Source organism: Cucurbita pepo, chromosome LG10 (assembly GCF_002806865.2).
Source record: "Cucurbita pepo subsp. pepo cultivar mu-cu-16 chromosome LG10, ASM280686v2, whole genome shotgun sequence".
Lineage (NCBI taxonomy): Eukaryota > Viridiplantae > Streptophyta > Magnoliopsida > Cucurbitales > Cucurbitaceae > Cucurbita > Cucurbita pepo.
Window position 1 is genome coordinate 2,342,507 of NC_036647.1, and position 17,259 is coordinate 2,359,765.

General features: G+C 38.4%; 4 protein-coding genes and 1 long non-coding RNA gene across 7 annotated transcripts; 3 read left to right on the plus strand and 2 right to left on the minus strand.

Moving 5' to 3' along the window:
* Nucleotides 1–248: 248 nt before the first annotated feature.
* Nucleotides 249–2,785, minus strand: LOC111803594 (BTB/POZ domain-containing protein At5g66560-like). Of its 2 annotated transcripts, XM_023688083.1 has the most exons (4): nucleotides 2,644–2,785; nucleotides 2,472–2,541; nucleotides 1,047–2,351; nucleotides 249–952 (listed from the first exon to the last, which is right to left on the minus strand). In XM_023688083.1, exons 1-4 carry the CDS (start codon nucleotides 2,697–2,699, stop codon nucleotides 359–361), a joined length of 2,025 nt encoding a protein of 674 aa, XP_023543851.1. In that variant the 5' UTR covers nucleotides 2,700–2,785; the 3' UTR covers nucleotides 249–358. The 2 variants fall into 2 exon arrangements, with proteins under 2 accessions (XP_023543851.1, XP_023543850.1); XM_023688082.1 differs by having other exon boundaries at nucleotides 2,472–2,648.
* A 77-nt stretch (nucleotides 2,786–2,862) lies between these two features.
* On the plus strand, nucleotides 2,863–5,990 carry LOC111803596. Its single transcript, XM_023688086.1, has 3 exons — nucleotides 2,863–3,152; nucleotides 3,811–3,919; nucleotides 5,860–5,990. Exons 1-3 carry the CDS (start codon nucleotides 2,894–2,896, stop codon nucleotides 5,918–5,920), a joined length of 429 nt encoding a protein of 142 aa, XP_023543854.1. The 5' UTR covers nucleotides 2,863–2,893; the 3' UTR covers nucleotides 5,921–5,990.
* Nucleotides 5,991–6,062: 72 nt separating this feature from the next.
* On the plus strand, nucleotides 6,063–8,362 carry LOC111803599. Its single transcript, XR_002816400.1, has 4 exons — nucleotides 6,063–6,148; nucleotides 6,260–6,368; nucleotides 7,585–7,715; nucleotides 7,936–8,362. It is a non-coding gene; the product is annotated as an uncharacterized LOC111803599 (long non-coding RNA).
* A 30-nt stretch (nucleotides 8,363–8,392) lies between these two features.
* LOC111803595 (thioredoxin-like protein HCF164, chloroplastic) lies at nucleotides 8,393–10,912 on the plus strand. 2 transcript variants are annotated; one of them, XM_023688084.1, is made up of 5 exons: nucleotides 8,393–8,641; nucleotides 9,357–9,577; nucleotides 9,872–10,090; nucleotides 10,214–10,317; nucleotides 10,487–10,912. In XM_023688084.1, the coding sequence occupies exons 1-5, from the start codon at nucleotides 8,596–8,598 to the stop codon at nucleotides 10,767–10,769; spliced, it is 873 nt and encodes a 290-aa protein (XP_023543852.1). In that variant the 5' UTR covers nucleotides 8,393–8,595; the 3' UTR covers nucleotides 10,770–10,912. The 2 variants fall into 2 exon arrangements, with proteins under 2 accessions (XP_023543852.1, XP_023543853.1); XM_023688085.1 differs by having other exon boundaries at nucleotides 8,397–8,727.
* Nucleotides 10,913–11,014: 102 nt separating this feature from the next.
* LOC111803598 (wall-associated receptor kinase-like 14) lies at nucleotides 11,015–17,259 on the minus strand. The gene is made up of 4 exons (XM_023688087.1): nucleotides 17,020–17,259; nucleotides 15,915–16,674; nucleotides 14,769–14,843; nucleotides 11,015–12,514 (listed from the first exon to the last, which is right to left on the minus strand). Exons 2-4 carry the CDS (start codon nucleotides 16,618–16,620, stop codon nucleotides 11,205–11,207), a joined length of 2,091 nt encoding a protein of 696 aa, XP_023543855.1. The 5' UTR covers nucleotides 16,621–16,674; nucleotides 17,020–17,259; the 3' UTR covers nucleotides 11,015–11,204.

Sequence of the window (17,259 nt, forward strand, 5' to 3'; positions counted from 1 at the left end):
TGATGATTGATGGTTTATTAAGCTTTATCCAACCTCAAAAGTCCATTCATTATCACATCACAACAACTTTTACTAATGAATTCATTTTTATCCTATATAAAGTTCCTTTTATATTTAGAATTATTTTTATATTAATTTACCCCAAAATATTACGGAAGAATTGGTTCACAAAATAACAATGAGGGGCCACGTGTCATGCGGTGATTCTAATTTAATGAAGGTATCACTGAAAGACGTGCCACAAAACGGTGAGTGGAAGCAACAAATTTGATTACCCTATCACAAAATTTGGAAAATTACAACTCCCAATTTAACCATAATAATAATGATAAAAGAAAATATTCGTCTGCAGTAGGTTCTACTGCTGATGATGGTGGTGTCGTCCTCTCCGGCCATCCGCAACCGCTGATTCATGCGAATCACAAACCTGAGTTTTGAACTTACATCCAAACCGTCTGATCAACGATCCTCGCCATCGACCTCCAGGGTCTTGTGGACCCGCTGCTTTATCCTTATCGATCTTCTCGATCACTTTCTTCATCGTCGAGCATTCTCTTTCAAGCTGATGCACCCGCGTCCTCATGCTATCCATGTCTAAGCGAAGCATCTGATTCTCCCTCACTGTCTCTCTCCACGTGCCGTTCTCGTGCGCTATTGGCCCTGGAACTTCCTCCTCCATCTCCTCTCCCACTCCCCGTTGCAACTCCTCCGTTTCGGGACGGGATACGGCTGAGAATCTTCCGGTATCCGCCGGTACAGACTCCGCAGCCATGAGTGTTCCAGCGATGGCGTGACGGAGCTGCAGCTGTTCGAAGAATAGCACCTGCACTACTGCTCGCAGTGGAAGGCGGTCGTTCTGAGCGGCGTGGGTGCATGCCTCTAATGTCAGCTTTTGGCAGTCCATTACTCCACAGATCTTCTCGCGGTCTGCTTCGGATATCCATGGATGTGCCTGTCAAAAGAATTTACATCATTGAGTAACTTATACCGATGCAGGATTTTGAGATCAATGCAGGGTAGAGATTAGGAGATTGCTTCTTGCGAACCTTGAGGTACACATCGACGGCTCGGTAAACACCGTCGTCGAAGAGCCTAGCCTGTTCAGGGAGAGAAATTGCGAGGTTGTAGAATTTTTCCGGCTTCAGATTGGCGTCGGAGGCGATCTCCGCTAGATATCCATCTATCAATTTGCCGACGAGCATTAACGCCGGCGATCTGAGACCATCGTCCTCAGCTTGATTAGCTTCAGTGACCTCTTCATTTGTCTCGTCGAGTCCATCCAAGAAGTAGGATAAGATCCTCTCTGCACAATCAACGTCATATAAGGTCTCGTTCAGATATGAATAACTCGGAATCAGAAGATCGTCCAGTTTTGCTTGTTCGAGTTGCGATCCTATTTTCTTCTCTAAAGCAGCTTTGCAAGCTTCCGAAGCATTCAATATATTGGCCGTCCTCAGTAATCCGAAGAGGAACCTTGTTGCAGTTGAAGTTTTGGAGCTCTTCTCTAGTGGAAGATTACTGATGATGGTCTCTAACAACTCCTTCTGTTCAGTCTCCGTAGGCATACTAGACGAAGAGGAGGAAGGCAACGACGGCTTCCGGTTCGACCTGGATATGCCTGGAATATATTTCTTGGCGTAGTTCATTAAACAGCTCTCAATAATCTCCGAGTTTACTTTCTGATCTCTCATGGAGAAAATCAACCGCTTAAACAGAGGCAGACTCAGCTGTGCGAGATCCTCAAACCATGAGATTCCCTTGCTTCCTCTACCACCGCTCTTCTTTCGCCCTCCGGTTTCGATTCCATTCCATAGCATCTGCTTCGAATGATCTTGAGCGCCACTGGCTTCGTCACTGACTGGCCATCCGAACAAAGCGGGATCGGCGGAAGGCGCTTTTGAAGCGATCGAAGCGATACATCTCTGCGTAATGCATAGGGTCTCGGCTTGAGGCATTACAAGCTCACAAGATTTCAGCGTTTTAATCGACTCTTTGATGCTTTTGAGTACGGTATGGGAGAGGAATCTCTCAGTTTTTGAGATTAGGTTTTCTTCGCTGTATTCTTCCGTCATTTCCAGAAACTCTCCGGCGCAGCGGAGAGGAGCGACATTGGAAGAGTTGAGGTCTATCTTCACGCCGTAACAAAACTTCGATGCCATTTCGAAGATCTCAGAGCCGCCGGGGAAATCAGAGAGCACTATGTGGAAGTGATCTTCCTCAACTTCGTCTTCTTCCTGTTGCTCTGCTTCGGCAGTTTCATTTTGATTTTCTCTGGTAGGAGTAGGGTAGTTGGCTTCTTCTTGCTCAGTTATCAAATTGTGAAGTTTCCGGCTCTTAGACATCAGAGGAAACTGAAAATTTACAAATCCGTAAGGCCAGAACTCAAGAGGAACTATCCGAAACAACCAAATCAACCAAGAAAGAAAAGGAAAAAACTACTACTCAAGTAAGTTCAAGATTTAGAAGGCGACCTTGTGGAGATGGAAAGCCATATCATCCACTTCGATGACAATGTCGCTCGGTAAGCCAGTAGTGCAGAACCTGCAAAAAGAAAACCCAAAAAATACCTTCCCAATCAGCACCATTGACATGGGAGCTTTAGCCGAAGGTGGGAAAATGGGGAAGGAAGACATAAGAACTCACCATGCTTGCCTCTTAGAGCTGGGGTTCTCTGCAGCAGCTTGTATTTCCGTTGCCATTTTCTGCACACTGCCCCGAAGAATCAGTCCCTGAAACTAGAAAACCAGATCCATTTCTCGCAGAAGCTGGAGAAGTCCGAAGGCACAGAAATCTGCGGGGGGTTTTAGAGGATGAAAACAAACGAAGAAACAAAGAAACAAAGAAACAAAGGGAAAGAAGTAAGATCTTTGAGGACTGTTTGTGTTTAGATGAAATGGACTTCACTCCGGAAGAACAGATAAAAAGGAAAACGACCAGTGATGGAGAGAAAATTGTTTGGTTGTGCTTTAGCTCGTTGCGATTGCCTTTGCTGAGAAGAATAAATCTGACAAATAGCATCAAAAGGCGAATGCCAAATGGGAATTTAAAGAAGAACAGAAAAGAAAAGAAAAAACCCCTCTTCTCAGATCGGACAAATGGGGGGTTTCAACAAAATTTCCATTTTTCTTCGCTGCTCTTGGTCTACGAATCAGGTCAGAATCTCACCCGCTCCATTTTAGACTTCCATCAAATAATTAATTGATTCAATTCCTTTCTTCCCCATCGTCAAAGAAAGGAAACCATAGGCTGGAATTCATGTTTTTCTGCTTCTTTCCATTCAATTAAAGAGTTTCTTGCTTTGCCACAAGCCTAATTTCTTGAGGGTCGGTTACCTTTTATTTTAAGAAATTAATGGCAGCTTTTTTTTTTTTTTTTTTTTTTTTTTTTAAACTACTTGAAGGACTACCTTTATAAATTGTATTTTTAAAGAGAATTTTTTTTTTTCAGAACTGATGCCACCATATAAATTCATAGCTCTTTTATTTTTCACTAAAAAAAACTCTCATATTTACTTTTGTAACGAGTAAATTTAATAAAATCTCATGAAAAATATATGAATATGAAAGGGAACTGAGTTGTAAAGGTAATATTTTTTTTTTTGTAAATAGGGGGGAGGCCCATTAATGTGACATTATCACTTTCTTTAATTTCATAAGAAACAGCTAGGGAATGCCAACTTGGGCGGGTTAGTGCTTTTAGGTAAGTGATTGAATATTTTATTTTAGTATACATTTTTCCAGATTTTAATATGGGGGGCGTGGAAGGATGGCAATGGCTCTCACCTCTTGTATCTATAATTGTTTCATGCAGAAGAGCAGCTGCTGAATCACAAATCTGGGTTTTACACACAAAATTCAATGCTTCCCTTACCCACCCACCCACCGACTCTGCCCATTTCAAAAGCTGCCGCTGTACTCTGGTAAGCTCTCTCTCTCTCTCTCTACTTTTTATGAGATGGATGAACTCACCCAATGTGATTTTCAATTAGAAATTTGTGTAAATTTTTGAAATTTAGATTGGTTTATTAGAAATAGGCTTGAAAAAATGCAAACTATAAGAACAATATATTAGAATCTTTGGGACAGCTAGTATGAGTTATGAATGCCCCAAGTGGTAGTGTGACCTAAGTGGGAGGGAACTCATAATGGCAGCCTGCCTGCCCAGATGAGATGAGACTAAGCAATTCACCAATATAATGGGAATATGAAGTGGGGGCCATATGAAATATGTGAACCCAATCCAAAGATTTATTTCTTTCTTTTTCATAATAATAACATCACAAGAGACTAAAAGCTATGAGAAGTTATTAATTATCAAAATTTGATGTATAAAGGTTCAAATATAACATAAATCGAACATACCATTGAGCTGTATTGGTATGCAATAATGTCCATCTTAAGGCATGGGACATTAATCATAAACAGTAGAAATCATATGAAATATATAATTATACAATGATTTCAACTTTAATATAAAATTCAAAGGGGGATTATTGGANATGGCTCTCACCTCTTGTATCTATAATTGTTTCATGCAGAAGAGCAGCTGCTGAATCACAAATCTGGGTTTTACACACAAAATTCAATGCTTCCCTTACCCACCCACCCACCGACTCTGCCCATTTCAAAAGCTGCCGCTGTACTCTGGTAAGCTCTCTCTCTCTCTACTTTTTATGAGATGGATGAACTCACCCAATGTGATTTTTCAATTACAAATTTGTGTAAATTTTTGAAAATTAGATTGGTTTATTAGAAATAGGCTTGAAAAAATGCGAACTATAAGAACAATATATTAGAATCTTTGGGACAGCTAGTATGAGTTATGAATGCCCCAAGTGGTAGTGTGACCTAAGTGGGAGGGAACTCATAATGGCAGCCTGCCTGCCCAGATGAGATGAGACTAAGCAATTCACCAATATAATGGGAATATGAAGTGGGGGCCATATGAAATATGTGAACCCAATCCAAAGATTTATTTCTTTCTTTTTCATAATAATAACATCACAAGAGACTAAAAGCTATGAGAAGTTATTAATTATCAAAATTTGATGTATAAAGGTTCAAATATAACATAAATCGAACATACCATTGAGCTGTATTGGTATGCAATAATGTCCATCTTAAGGCATGGGACATTAATCATAAACAGTAGAAATCATATGAAATATATAATTATACAATGATTTCAACTTTAATATAAAATTCAAAGGGGGATTATTGGATAGACAGACAAACCCCACTTACTTAACAAAGTGAATCTTCTCATTAATTATTTTCCCTTTTTTTTGGGGTGGAAAATCTTGGACTGAATTAAAAATACATAAAGAAGATTGCAGAATTGTAATAAGGGAATCCAGTAATTATTGAAACCACATGGTTTGGATTAGGAAAAAAACAATTGGTCTCAAAGAAGGGAAGGAAGACAATATAATGCCAAAAAAAGTTATATTACCAAATTATAATAAATGTTTTTCTTCAGTTAATTTACATAATTATATATTACAAATTATAAATTCTTCGGTTGAATTATTATTATATAATTGTAAAACCAGAAACGACATAGGCTAGCAGTAAGTAAGTATATCCTAAAGTAGTTGCAATTCAAAAATCTGAAGTGGGTAAAGCACTTTGAAATGAAGAGGGGGAAACGTCCAAAAGGGCACAAAACCCCACAAAATGCAGTTAAGTTATGTGGGCACAATGCACAAAAACTGAGCATACAGATTCTTTGATTAGTTTATTTATTTGTTCATACGCATTATTTCATAGCAAGGAAGCACGTAGGTCAGCATGTATGTATATATACATATTATCTTACTCATAGTTGAAGCATTTTCCACTGAAATGCTTTGAATCACAGCACAAATTGGGGCAAGATTGTCTCCAACACAATGCGTGCCCCTTTTGGGCCCTCTGATTGATGAAGAAACATGCATTGATTAATCAAAAAGACTACTCAGTTGGAACTTGCTTTAACAAGGGCTCAATCAGGTTTCAAATGCCTCTTNGAATATGAAAGGGAACTGAGTTGTAAAGGTAATATTTTTTTTTGTAAATAGGGGGAGGCCCATTAATGTGACATTATCACTTTCTTTAATTTCATAAGAAACAGCTAGGGAATGCCAACTTGGGGGGGTTAGTGCTTTTAGGTAAGTGATTGAATATTTTATTTTAGTATACATTTTTCCAGATTTTAATAGGGGGGGCGTGGAAGGATGGCAATGGCTCTCACCTCTTGTATCTATAATTGTTTCATGCAGAAGAGCAGCTGCTGAATCACAAATCTGGGTTTTACACACAAAATTCAATGCTTCCCTTACCCACCCACCCACCGACTCTGCCCATTTCAAAAGCTGCCGCTGTACTCTGGTAAGCTCTCTCTCTCTCTCTCTACTTTTTATGAGATGGATGAACTCACCCAATGTGATTTTCAATTAGAAATTTGTGTAAATTTTTGAAATTTAGATTGGTTTATTAGAAATAGGCTTGAAAAAATGCAAACTATAAGAACAATATATTAGAATCTTTGGGACAGCTAGTATGAGTTATGAATGCCCCAAGTGGTAGTGTGACCTAAGTGGGAGGGAACTCATAATGGCAGCCTGCCTGCCCAGATGAGATGAGACTAAGCAATTCACCAATATAATGGGAATATGAAGTGGGGGCCATATGAAATATGTGAACCCAATCCAAAGATTTATTTCTTTCTTTTTCATAATAATAACATCACAAGAGACTAAAAGCTATGAGAAGTTATTAATTATCAAAATTTGATGTATAAAGGTTCAAATATAACATAAATCGAACATACCATTGAGCTGTATTGGTATGCAATAATGTCCATCTTAAGGCATGGGACATTAATCATAAACAGTAGAAATCATATGAAATATATAATTATACAATGATTTCAACTTTAATATAAAATTCAAAGGGGGATTATTGGATAGACAGACAAACCCCACTTACTTAACAAAGTGAATCTTCTCATTAATTATTTTCCCTTTTTTTTGGGGTGGAAAATCTTGGACTGAATTAAAAATACATAAAGAAGATTGCAGAATTGTAATAAGGGAATCCAGTAATTATTGAAACCACATGGTTTGGATTAGGAAAAAAACAATTGGTCTCAAAGAAGGGAAGGAAGACAATATAATGCCAAAAAAAGTTATATTACCAAATTATAATAAATGTTTTTCTTCAGTTAATTTACATAATTATATATTACAAATTATAAATTCTTCGGTTGAATTATTATTATATAATTGTAAAACCAGAAACGACATAGGCTAGCAGTAAGTAAGTATATCCTAAAGTAGTTGCAATTCAAAAATCTGAAGTGGGTAAAGCACTTTGAAATGAAGAGGGGGAAACGTCCAAAAGGGCACAAAACCCCACAAAATGCAGTTAAGTTATGTGGGCACAATGCACAAAAACTGAGCATACAGATTCTTTGATTAGTTTATTTATTTGTTCATACGCATTATTTCATAGCAAGGAAGCACGTAGGTCAGCATGTATGTATATATACATATTATCTTACTCATAGTTGAAGCATTTTCCACTGAAATGCTTTGAATCACAGCACAAATTGGGGCAAGATTGTCTCCAACACAATGCGTGCCCCTTTTGGGCCCTCTGATTGATGAAGAAACATGCATTGATTAATCAAAAAGACTACTCAGTTGGAACTTGCTTTAACAAGGGCTCAATCAGGTTTCAAATGCCTCTTTCTTCTGGATCTACTTTTGAAAAAAAAAAAAAAAAAAAAAGATTTAGATATGAGAGGAAGTTAATGAAAAGTAGATAAAAGAATGTTAGGTACAGTTGAAACGTGCATTTTGGTAGTTTCTAGATAGAATTTGAATAATGCCAAAGTGGGTTTGTATGAGGCAAAGCTTTGCATCTAGTAACGTGTACGTATGTGTGTGATTAGATGGGGACATGAAGTCAAGGGTGGGCGTTGGCGTTGGCGTTGGCGTTGGCACAAATCTAAGGCTTTAGTGGGTTGCTGGTTACCACATGCTCCCAGGAACCTCTCTCCACAATCCTTGCAGCTTTGCTTGCAATCCACAAGAGAACCACAAAATTGCATCATGTGGATCCAGGAAAAGAGGCAAACTGGGGCCGAGGCGATTTGGCTTTTTCACTTGAGGGGCCGTGTGTCCCGCATATTATCCCAGGCCGGAATACTCCTTCGGCTCTCCATCGAACCCAAGAGGTAAATAGAAAAATCTATTGTGCAGGTCACACATTTTATTCCCCTCTAAATTAGTGGACTTTTATCCTCCAATTTGGTTTTCTCACACTACAAAAGGAAGCAGCCCCCCATGATATTGAAACTCTAATTAATTGTTGCACATTCTAACTAGGCTCGAAGAAGTCAAAACACGCCGTTACCGAGAATCGAACCCAGTTCACCTGGGTAACAGGAAGGAATACTCACCACTATACTACCACGACTTGACTTAAATAGAAGATTTATACAGAATGAACTAAAGCAATGGTGAGATTTTGTTGTGTATGTTAGCAGAGGAAAGGAACTTGGCTTGGGTTATGCTTGCATATTGGTCAGTGGGCTTTGGAGGAAAAATTAATGACTCGTTTTGTTTATGGTGAGGCCCATAGGATGAGCCGAACAGGTATGAAAGTAGGGTTTAACAGAGTGAATTGAGCTATAGAGGGCAAGAAATTCGTTGAGGTAACCGTCTATATGAACTCTGCTAAGGTAAGTCTCCTTTAAATTTCAAGAGACTTTCTGGACATTATCATGAACAACTGGAAGACAATTCACAATGATGTTCTTTTTTTACAACTTTGTATCAATTTTTACTCTAAACTTGCAATCTCATCAAATTGCACCATAACCTTACATGTTACAATTCTTACCCATAAGTTTTTGTTTGAAAATGCTTTGAAAAATATAAAGTTTTTGCTGGTTTAATTTATGAATTAATCAAATTTAAATTTTTCCATAAAATTAGTGGCCTAAATTAGGAAAAATTAAATAGAAAAAAAATGGAATAGTTAATTAATTTTAGAAAAAAAATTTATAAGTGAAATTACACTAATTTTCTATTTTCTATTTTTCTGTGTTAATTTCTTATCTGTTAAAAAGTACAATTTGGTTTTTATTTATTTTTATTTTTTAGTTTCAATTCACAATTTCACATTCAATTTTGTGTTTGGAGGTGTTTTATTATGAATTTGTTTAATTTAAAGCCTACTTTTCGTCGATGAATTAACTTAGAAATCGTAGTTTTGTTTTTTCTTTTGTTCTTCGTTGAAGCGAAGTGAAAAGGTCAAATGAAAAGATCTTTGCGAGTAAACTTATCTGGTTGTTATTGCGAATTTCAGGAATTGATATGAATTCCCAAATGGCGTTCACGCAGAGTTGTAAATCTCCCATGGCTCGCTTTGCTTCAGATTCCTTCACCCTCCACAGAATCCCGCTCTCCTTTCGGATCCCTCAGCCTCTCCTTAAACCCATCGCCGCCGGATTTCGAACTTCCCGCCGGAAATTTTCAGGCATAGTCTGCCAAACGCTTCCTAATCCCGCCGACACTTCCTCCGATGCGGTATGCTTCAATTTCTTCTTCATCTCTTTTTCAATTTCCTCCTCGATTTTCCTTTTGTTTTTCTCTATCAACCGCGCTGAGGATACACTGAAGCTTTTGCGAAGTGTAATTCAGTTGTTCTTTTCATGTATCTTCAATTATTGAACCAAGACCTAATTACCTGAAAACAAGATCAATTGCTTAATGAATTTTCTCGATTCTCCTCGTAATAAATGCAAAATAGTTCATAAATCTTCAGGACTGATACCTTTATTTTCTGGTTGTAGTTCATCTTTCTGACGCCTTCTTCTCCAGGAAAAATCATCGGACGGTCCTGAATCGGTCGGTGACAGCACTGGCCAAACCGCTAGCTCTTCCAGTAATCAGGGTTTCCCAGAATTTCCCGATAAAAATATCAATAGACGGGTTGCAATCATTTCTACCGTTTCAGCTCTGGCACTTTTCTTGTCAGCTCGATTGGATTTTGGAGTTTCTTTGAAGGACTTAGCTGCGGCGGCTTTGCCTTATGAAGAGGTTTGGAATCCATAAGTGTTCATAGTTCTAACAATCTCTTTGCTTTACCTGATTGTGATCTTAAATTAAAGTAATTATAGCTCAGAAAGAAGATTCATATAATGTTTTGTTATTATGATTCAGGCTCTCTCAAATGGGAAGCCCACTGTGGTGGAGTTCTACGCAGATTGGTGTGAAGTTTGCAGGGAATTGGCTCCAGATGTATACAAAGCGGAGCAACAGTTCAAGTAATGATCTTTATGTTCCCCACTTTGTGGAAATATCATTCCATGTTTACACGATTTGTTCTTGATGGATTATCAGACTTTTTGGAAATCTATGACTGACTCATCAGAACTGTTCATCCTTAATTGTTTTAAACTGAAGGAAGCTAAATACATCTCTTTGGGCTTCCAGGGACCGTGTGAATTTTGTTATGCTGAATGTTGACAATACAAAGTGGGAGCAGGAGCTTGATGAGTTTGGTGTTGAGGGTATTCCACATTTTGCATTTTTGGACAAACAGGGGAATGAAGAGGGTAATGTAGTTGGCCGACTTCCAAGACAATATCTGCTCGAGAATGTCGATGCTCTTGCTCGTGGAGAAGCGTCGATACCTCATGCTCGTGTTGTTGGACAGTTTTCAAGTGCTGAAGCAAGGAAAGTGCACCAAATTTCTGATCCAAGAAGTCATGGGTAGATTCTCCTCCTTTCTCTGCATTAGGTTAAGTTGTCAATTCAAATACTCTCTGGTTCATCTTGTGCCATACATCCAATGGTTTGTTGTATTATGGACATAATTTCTCCTATTGATGGTAAATAAGTCTTTATTTCTACTCTTCATGGAAGTACGTTTGAAAAAATGAAACAAGTTATACGAGAATTATAATCGAACAGATCAGAGCATATTCCACTGCCTGGATGGCATGTGACATTCCCTGAGGATGAGCAAATAATACTTCGCATTTCCTGGAAAATGGCATCTACAATTCTTATGCATAAATGGGGAGGGGTTAAGAACAATGAGACAATGTAAGATTTGCCATAGGATTACACAAATAATGGTGTGGTGAAATGTAAAAAAAAGGTTAAATGTCCTACAAAAGAGCTTCCTCTTCTTCTTTTTCTTCTCTTTTCACCGAGCCACATTGCCCAATAAACTATTTGTTGAAGGTGAGCTTTGTTCACTTAACCAAGGATCCTGTATGGAAACTGGGGAACTGTCCATAACTTCCTCTACAGAAGGCAGATAGTCCTTCTGATGGTTGTTCTCCGGTGGGATTATCAATCTCTGGCTCCCCAGTCCTGCAAGCAGCCCAGCCTTCTTTATTGTAATGCTACTGATGGATCTCTCGCTTACGCTTCGAGGAGATGAGCAAGCCGATCCTGTTGATGATGCTGCACAAAAATTCTCCTCCATTGATGTCCACCCGCTGCGTCTGATGCTTTCCAGTTCCTCTGCTACTTCTGTCATCGAAGGCCTCATGTCGCTGTGAAATGCGAGGCATCTGAATGCAAGCTCAACCACCTTGTGAACAGAGTAGAGGGTCCAAGCATCTCTATTTGGCTCGAGGAAAGGATCAATTAGTTCATCCACACAACCCCTCCCAATCCTATCGATGGCAAGTGCGGCTAAGTTTACTTCACTCGGGGGACGAGTGAAATCAACCACTTTCAATGCGGTTATTATCTCTATTAGGACTACTCCAAAACTATATACGTCGCTTTTATCTGAAAGATAAAAATTTTGATGGTATTGCGGATCAACATAACCTGGGGTCCCTTGTGGAGCTGTTGAGACATGTGATATTTCTGTCATACCAAGTCTAGAAAGACCAAAATCTGCCACTTTTGATTTGAAGCTATGATCCAGAAGTATATTGCTTGATTTGATGTCTCTGTGATATATTGGTGGATGCACAGAAGAATGAAGGTATGCTATTGCACGAGAAGTTTCGGCTGCAATGGTGAGTCGTGTCGTCCATGGAAGGCCATTTCCACGCTCTCTCTGAAGATGTTGAGAGAGAGTTCCATTAGGCATAAACTCATAAACAAGGATCTGTTGGCCTTCCTCGATGCAGCAGCCAAGCAAGCGAACTAGATTCGGGTGGCTCACTGAGGAGAGCAGTTTTATCTCATTCATGACCTGATCAATGCTATTGTGGTCTCTATATTTGATCCTTTTTACAGCAACCCACTCATCCTCATGAAGCCTTCCTGCATAGACTGTACCAAAGGCTCCAGTTCCCAGCCTTTGTTTCTCAGAGAACCCACTAGTGGCTCTTTCTATTTCTTTGTAGGGATATAAAGTAACACTCGAATTTCCAGCAGCCTCACTTAGAAGCCGCTTTGCACTCATGTGACCTTTCAAACACAATGAGCGGCGTCGGATGCAGTAACAGATAAGGATCAGGACGGCCATTATAAAGGCCCCAACAATGACACCTGAGATTATAACTGTTAGGTTAGAACCAAAGATAACCTATTGATGTATTTTTCTAAATAAATGGATATACCATATATTGAGGATACGCATCAGAGATCTCACAATCTTAAATAGATGGGTTATTCCCTTCATTACTAATTAGTTTTGAGAAGGAACTTGATGTTCATCTAATACCATTTTACAAGTAACTCATTATTTACATTTAATTGAAATAGGATAGAATTTACCTCCAATTAGAGCAGCGACTTTGCTTCTGCCACAGTGGCCAGAAATGTATGTAGAAAGATTGCATTTGTGAGAAACTGTAGCAAATACCGAAACACCCAGCAAAACAAATTAATAAAATAAGCAAACATATCCAGCTCGACAAATAATGAACTGAACAAAAAAAGAAAAGAAAAGAAAAGGCAAGAAATCCTTGTTTCTTACTTGCAATTATCAAGTTTTTGATTCTCTATCAAGGAAAATTCTTTAAAAATTGTTCATTTACCGACTTTTTTGGCAAATTAATTAGAACAAGAACAACAACTTGACAAATAGTAATGACACAGAGGCCATGGCATGTTATGACAACTGGAGAAAAGTCCCCAAAAAAGAAAAAATTTACACTCCTAACTGTACTGCTACTTGTGTGAGGAAAATGACTCAAACCTCTCTCTTTCTCTCTCTCACAAAGTCTTACCACCTCAACNAAGCGAACTAGATTCGGGTGGCTCACTGAGGAGAGCAGTTTTATCTCATTCATGACCTGATCAATGCTATTGTGGTCTCTATATTTGATCCTTTTTACAGCAACCCACTCATCCTCATGAAGCCTTCCTGCATAGACTGTACCAAAGGCTCCAGTTCCCAGCCTTTGTTTCTCAGAGAACCCACTAGTGGCTCTTTCTATTTCTTTGTAGGGATATAAAGTAACACTCGAATTTCCAGCAGCCTCACTTAGAAGCCGCTTTGCACTCATGTGACCTTTCAAACACAATGAGCGGCGTCGGATGCAGTAACAGATAAGGATCAGGACGGCCATTATAAAGGCCCCAACAATGACACCTGAGATTATAACTGTTAGGTTAGAACCAAAGATAACCTATTGATGTATTTTTCTAAATAAATGGATATACCATATATTGAGGATACGCATCAGAGATCTCACAATCTTAAATAGATGGGTTATTCCCTTCATTACTAATTAGTTTTGAGAAGGAACTTGATGTTCATCTAATACCATTTTACAAGTAACTCATTATTTACATTTAATTGAAATAGGATAGAATTTACCTCCAATTAGAGCAGCGACTTTGCTTCTGCCACAGTGGCCAGAAATGTATGTAGAAAGATTGCATTTGTGAGAAACTGTAGCAAATACCGAAACACCCAGCAAAACAAATTAATAAAATAAGCAAACATATCCAGCTCGACAAATAATGAACTGAACAAAAAAAGAAAAGAAAAGAAAAGGCAAGAAATCCTTGTTTCTTACTTGCAATTATCAAGTTTTTGATTCTCTATCAAGGAAAATTCTTTAAAAATTGTTCATTTACCGACTTTTTTGGCAAATTAATTAGAACAAGAACAACAACTTGACAAATAGTAATGACACAGAGGCCATGGCATGTTATGACAACTGGAGAAAAGTCCCCAAAAAAGAAAAAATTTACACTCCTAACTGTACTGCTACTTGTGTGAGGAAAATGACTCAAACCTCTCTCTTTCTCTCTCTCACAAAGTCTTACCACCTCAACGACTTTCTAATTTTACTCTAAAACAATGTTTAATGGTATCTCTCTCTTTGACTTGTAAATCATGAGAAGCCTAGAGAGTAGAAACCTCATTTTAAAACTCTAAACTGGCAACATCTATGGCGGAAATTATGAGCTATAGTTATAAACAACCCACATAAAAATCTATGGATGATGCATTCTCTCTATGGGCACATGGCATTCGGCTTTCACACCTACGTGAAATTTCTGACTTTTCACACTAAAAGCACATTCATCTCAAATCACCAACATGACACACAGCCAAACTTTCAGAAACGTANTGTTAGGTTAGAACCAAAGATAACCTATTGATGTATTTTTCTAAATAAATGGATATACCATATATTGAGGATACGCATCAGAGATCTCACAATCTTAAATAGATGGGTTATTCCCTTCATTACTAATTAGTTTTGAGAAGGAACTTGATGTTCATCTAATACCATTTTACAAGTAACTCATTATTTACATTTAATTGAAATAGGATAGAATTTACCTCCAATTAGAGCAGCGACTTTGCTTCTGCCACAGTGGCCAGAAATGTATGTAGAAAGATTGCATTTGTGAGAAACTGTAGCAAATACCGAAACACCCAGCAAAACAAATTAATAAAATAAGCAAACATATCCAGCTCGACAAATAATGAACTGAACAAAAAAAGAAAAGAAAAGAAAAGGCAAGAAATCCTTGTTTCTTACTTGCAATTATCAAGTTTTTGATTCTCTATCAAGGAAAATTCTTTAAAAATTGTTCATTTACCGACTTTTTTGGCAAATTAATTAGAACAAGAACAACAACTTGACAAATAGTAATGACACAGAGGCCATGGCATGTTATGACAACTGGAGAAAAGTCCCCAAAAAAGAAAAAATTTACACTCCTAACTGTACTGCTACTTGTGTGAGGAAAATGACTCAAACCTCTCTCTTTCTCTCTCTCACAAAGTCTTACCACCTCAACGACTTTCTAATTTTACTCTAAAACAATGTTTAATGGTATCTCTCTCTTTGACTTGTAAATCATGAGAAGCCTAGAGAGTAGAAACCTCATTTTAAAACTCTAAACTGGCAACATCTATGGCGGAAATTATGAGCTATAGTTATAAACAACCCACATAAAAATCTATGGATGATGCANACTTGAACAAGACACCAACCCACCCACCCCCCAAAAAAAGGATAGAAATGAAAACATAGTGAGAGAAAGGGGGAAACCCGAACGAGCAGTCCTTCGATGATTCTTTCTACCTATTTAGAGCAATTCAATTTTTCGGAGAAATATAAAATAAAAATCCTATTCCCAATTCTAGCAATGTTTTAAGGTATTCAACCACCATCTTCGCCACGGTCGAACAAATTAAATGCAGACGGGAAATAAGCAAACGAACCCCTACACACGACAAGGAGGAGCATTGACTAAAAAGGACCAGGTGTCGACCTCTAATTGGTTAACATGTGCCGTTTTTTTTTTTTTTTGTCGTCTATTTTCCTAGTTTATCTCTGGCAATAGGTATATTAGGCCACCCACTAAAAAATTAAAAATAAACTGGAACACAAAGCGTTGAATATTCAAATAACACATATTTAATGTATATTTAATAAAATAAGTTGTATGTAGCCACCAAGTTGACTCAGCGACTTACCTTTCCGGCAGCCGTGGCCGACGTCGTCGTAAGCATTGCCTTCAAACCCTTCTATGCACTGGCAACGAAATCCTAGGAGGTCTGCAAAGCTGGTAATGTTCTTGCGATTGGCATTTTTCGAGCATCGCATAGAAGGCACGGGCGAGAGCCACCACTCTAACTCAATGACCCCAAACTGGAGCTCGAACGAAGAGGTCGATTGTGACGTAAAATTAACGAACACAGAGGACAAAAGGGACTGGCACTTATTTAAAGAAGGCAGAAATCCCTTTCGCTCGGTCTTAGTGAAGCAGGTGAAATTATTACTCTTAAAGCCGCAGTTCTTCATCTGATTCTGGCTGAAATTGGCCATTACTCCGCATGAAATAGGTTGTTCAGTACAATTCAAGAGGAGACTATTGCGGAGAGTGGGCTTGTAGTTTTGGCCGAACAGTTCTGACATTGAATTGATAGAGATATTGCACACTTCAGGAAGTTTGATGAGGATGCTCCTTTCAGTAATGTTCTGGACCTGGAATCTTCCGATTTGAACCTCCCCATTTTTGCTGCAATTCAATTTGATTGGGCTCGAGTTTGAGAATCCAAACGGATGTCGTACAAATTCAGCCGAATTTCCAGTTTCGCAGGACGTTAACTCCCCGGCGATAGTTAAAGAAGCCGAGAAAATTGCGATTATGACGATCAAAAAGCTTCGGTGCAAAGTCATAGTTGACTGCAACTTACTCTAACTGAATGAGAAACAAGCAGAATCATCCCCTCCCTGCAAAAGAAGATGTATCTTCAAAACTAAGCCAAAACAAAATCAAATGCCTATTCTCGGACAAGAAAATGATCTACAGAATCCATATAATTTCAGAAAGGTTTTCAAATGTGAACAAAACAAGGAATCGTCTCCTCAAATCGATTTCTCTCGACGAGTTCGTAAATAACCTAGAAATTTCAAAGCTCGAAAAGTAAATGAAGAATTTAAAGCAGGACTGCGATGCCGTTGGAAGGCCATCTATCCTAATAAATGCTCTCAGATGGGAGCAAATATCATAGACGAAAGAGAACGAACAGTTTCTACGGTCATAGCATTAATGAATTGAAAAACTCTGCCTCTAACCTCGCTCTTCAATGGCAGTAAATGCTCTGCTGATCACACTTGGATGCTGGCGAGAGCCTTAGAGACGAGGTCGACACGATGATTCAAGTCGAATACAGAGGCAAATTTATAGATTAGGTTTCAATCGAAGCAGATTTGATCCCCAAATTCGTTATCAAGAACAACCCGAATCGCAAGGCTTGTTGATTTTGATAGAAAACGGAAAATGAAAGCTGAGGAAAAGAGAACGAGCTTCTTCTT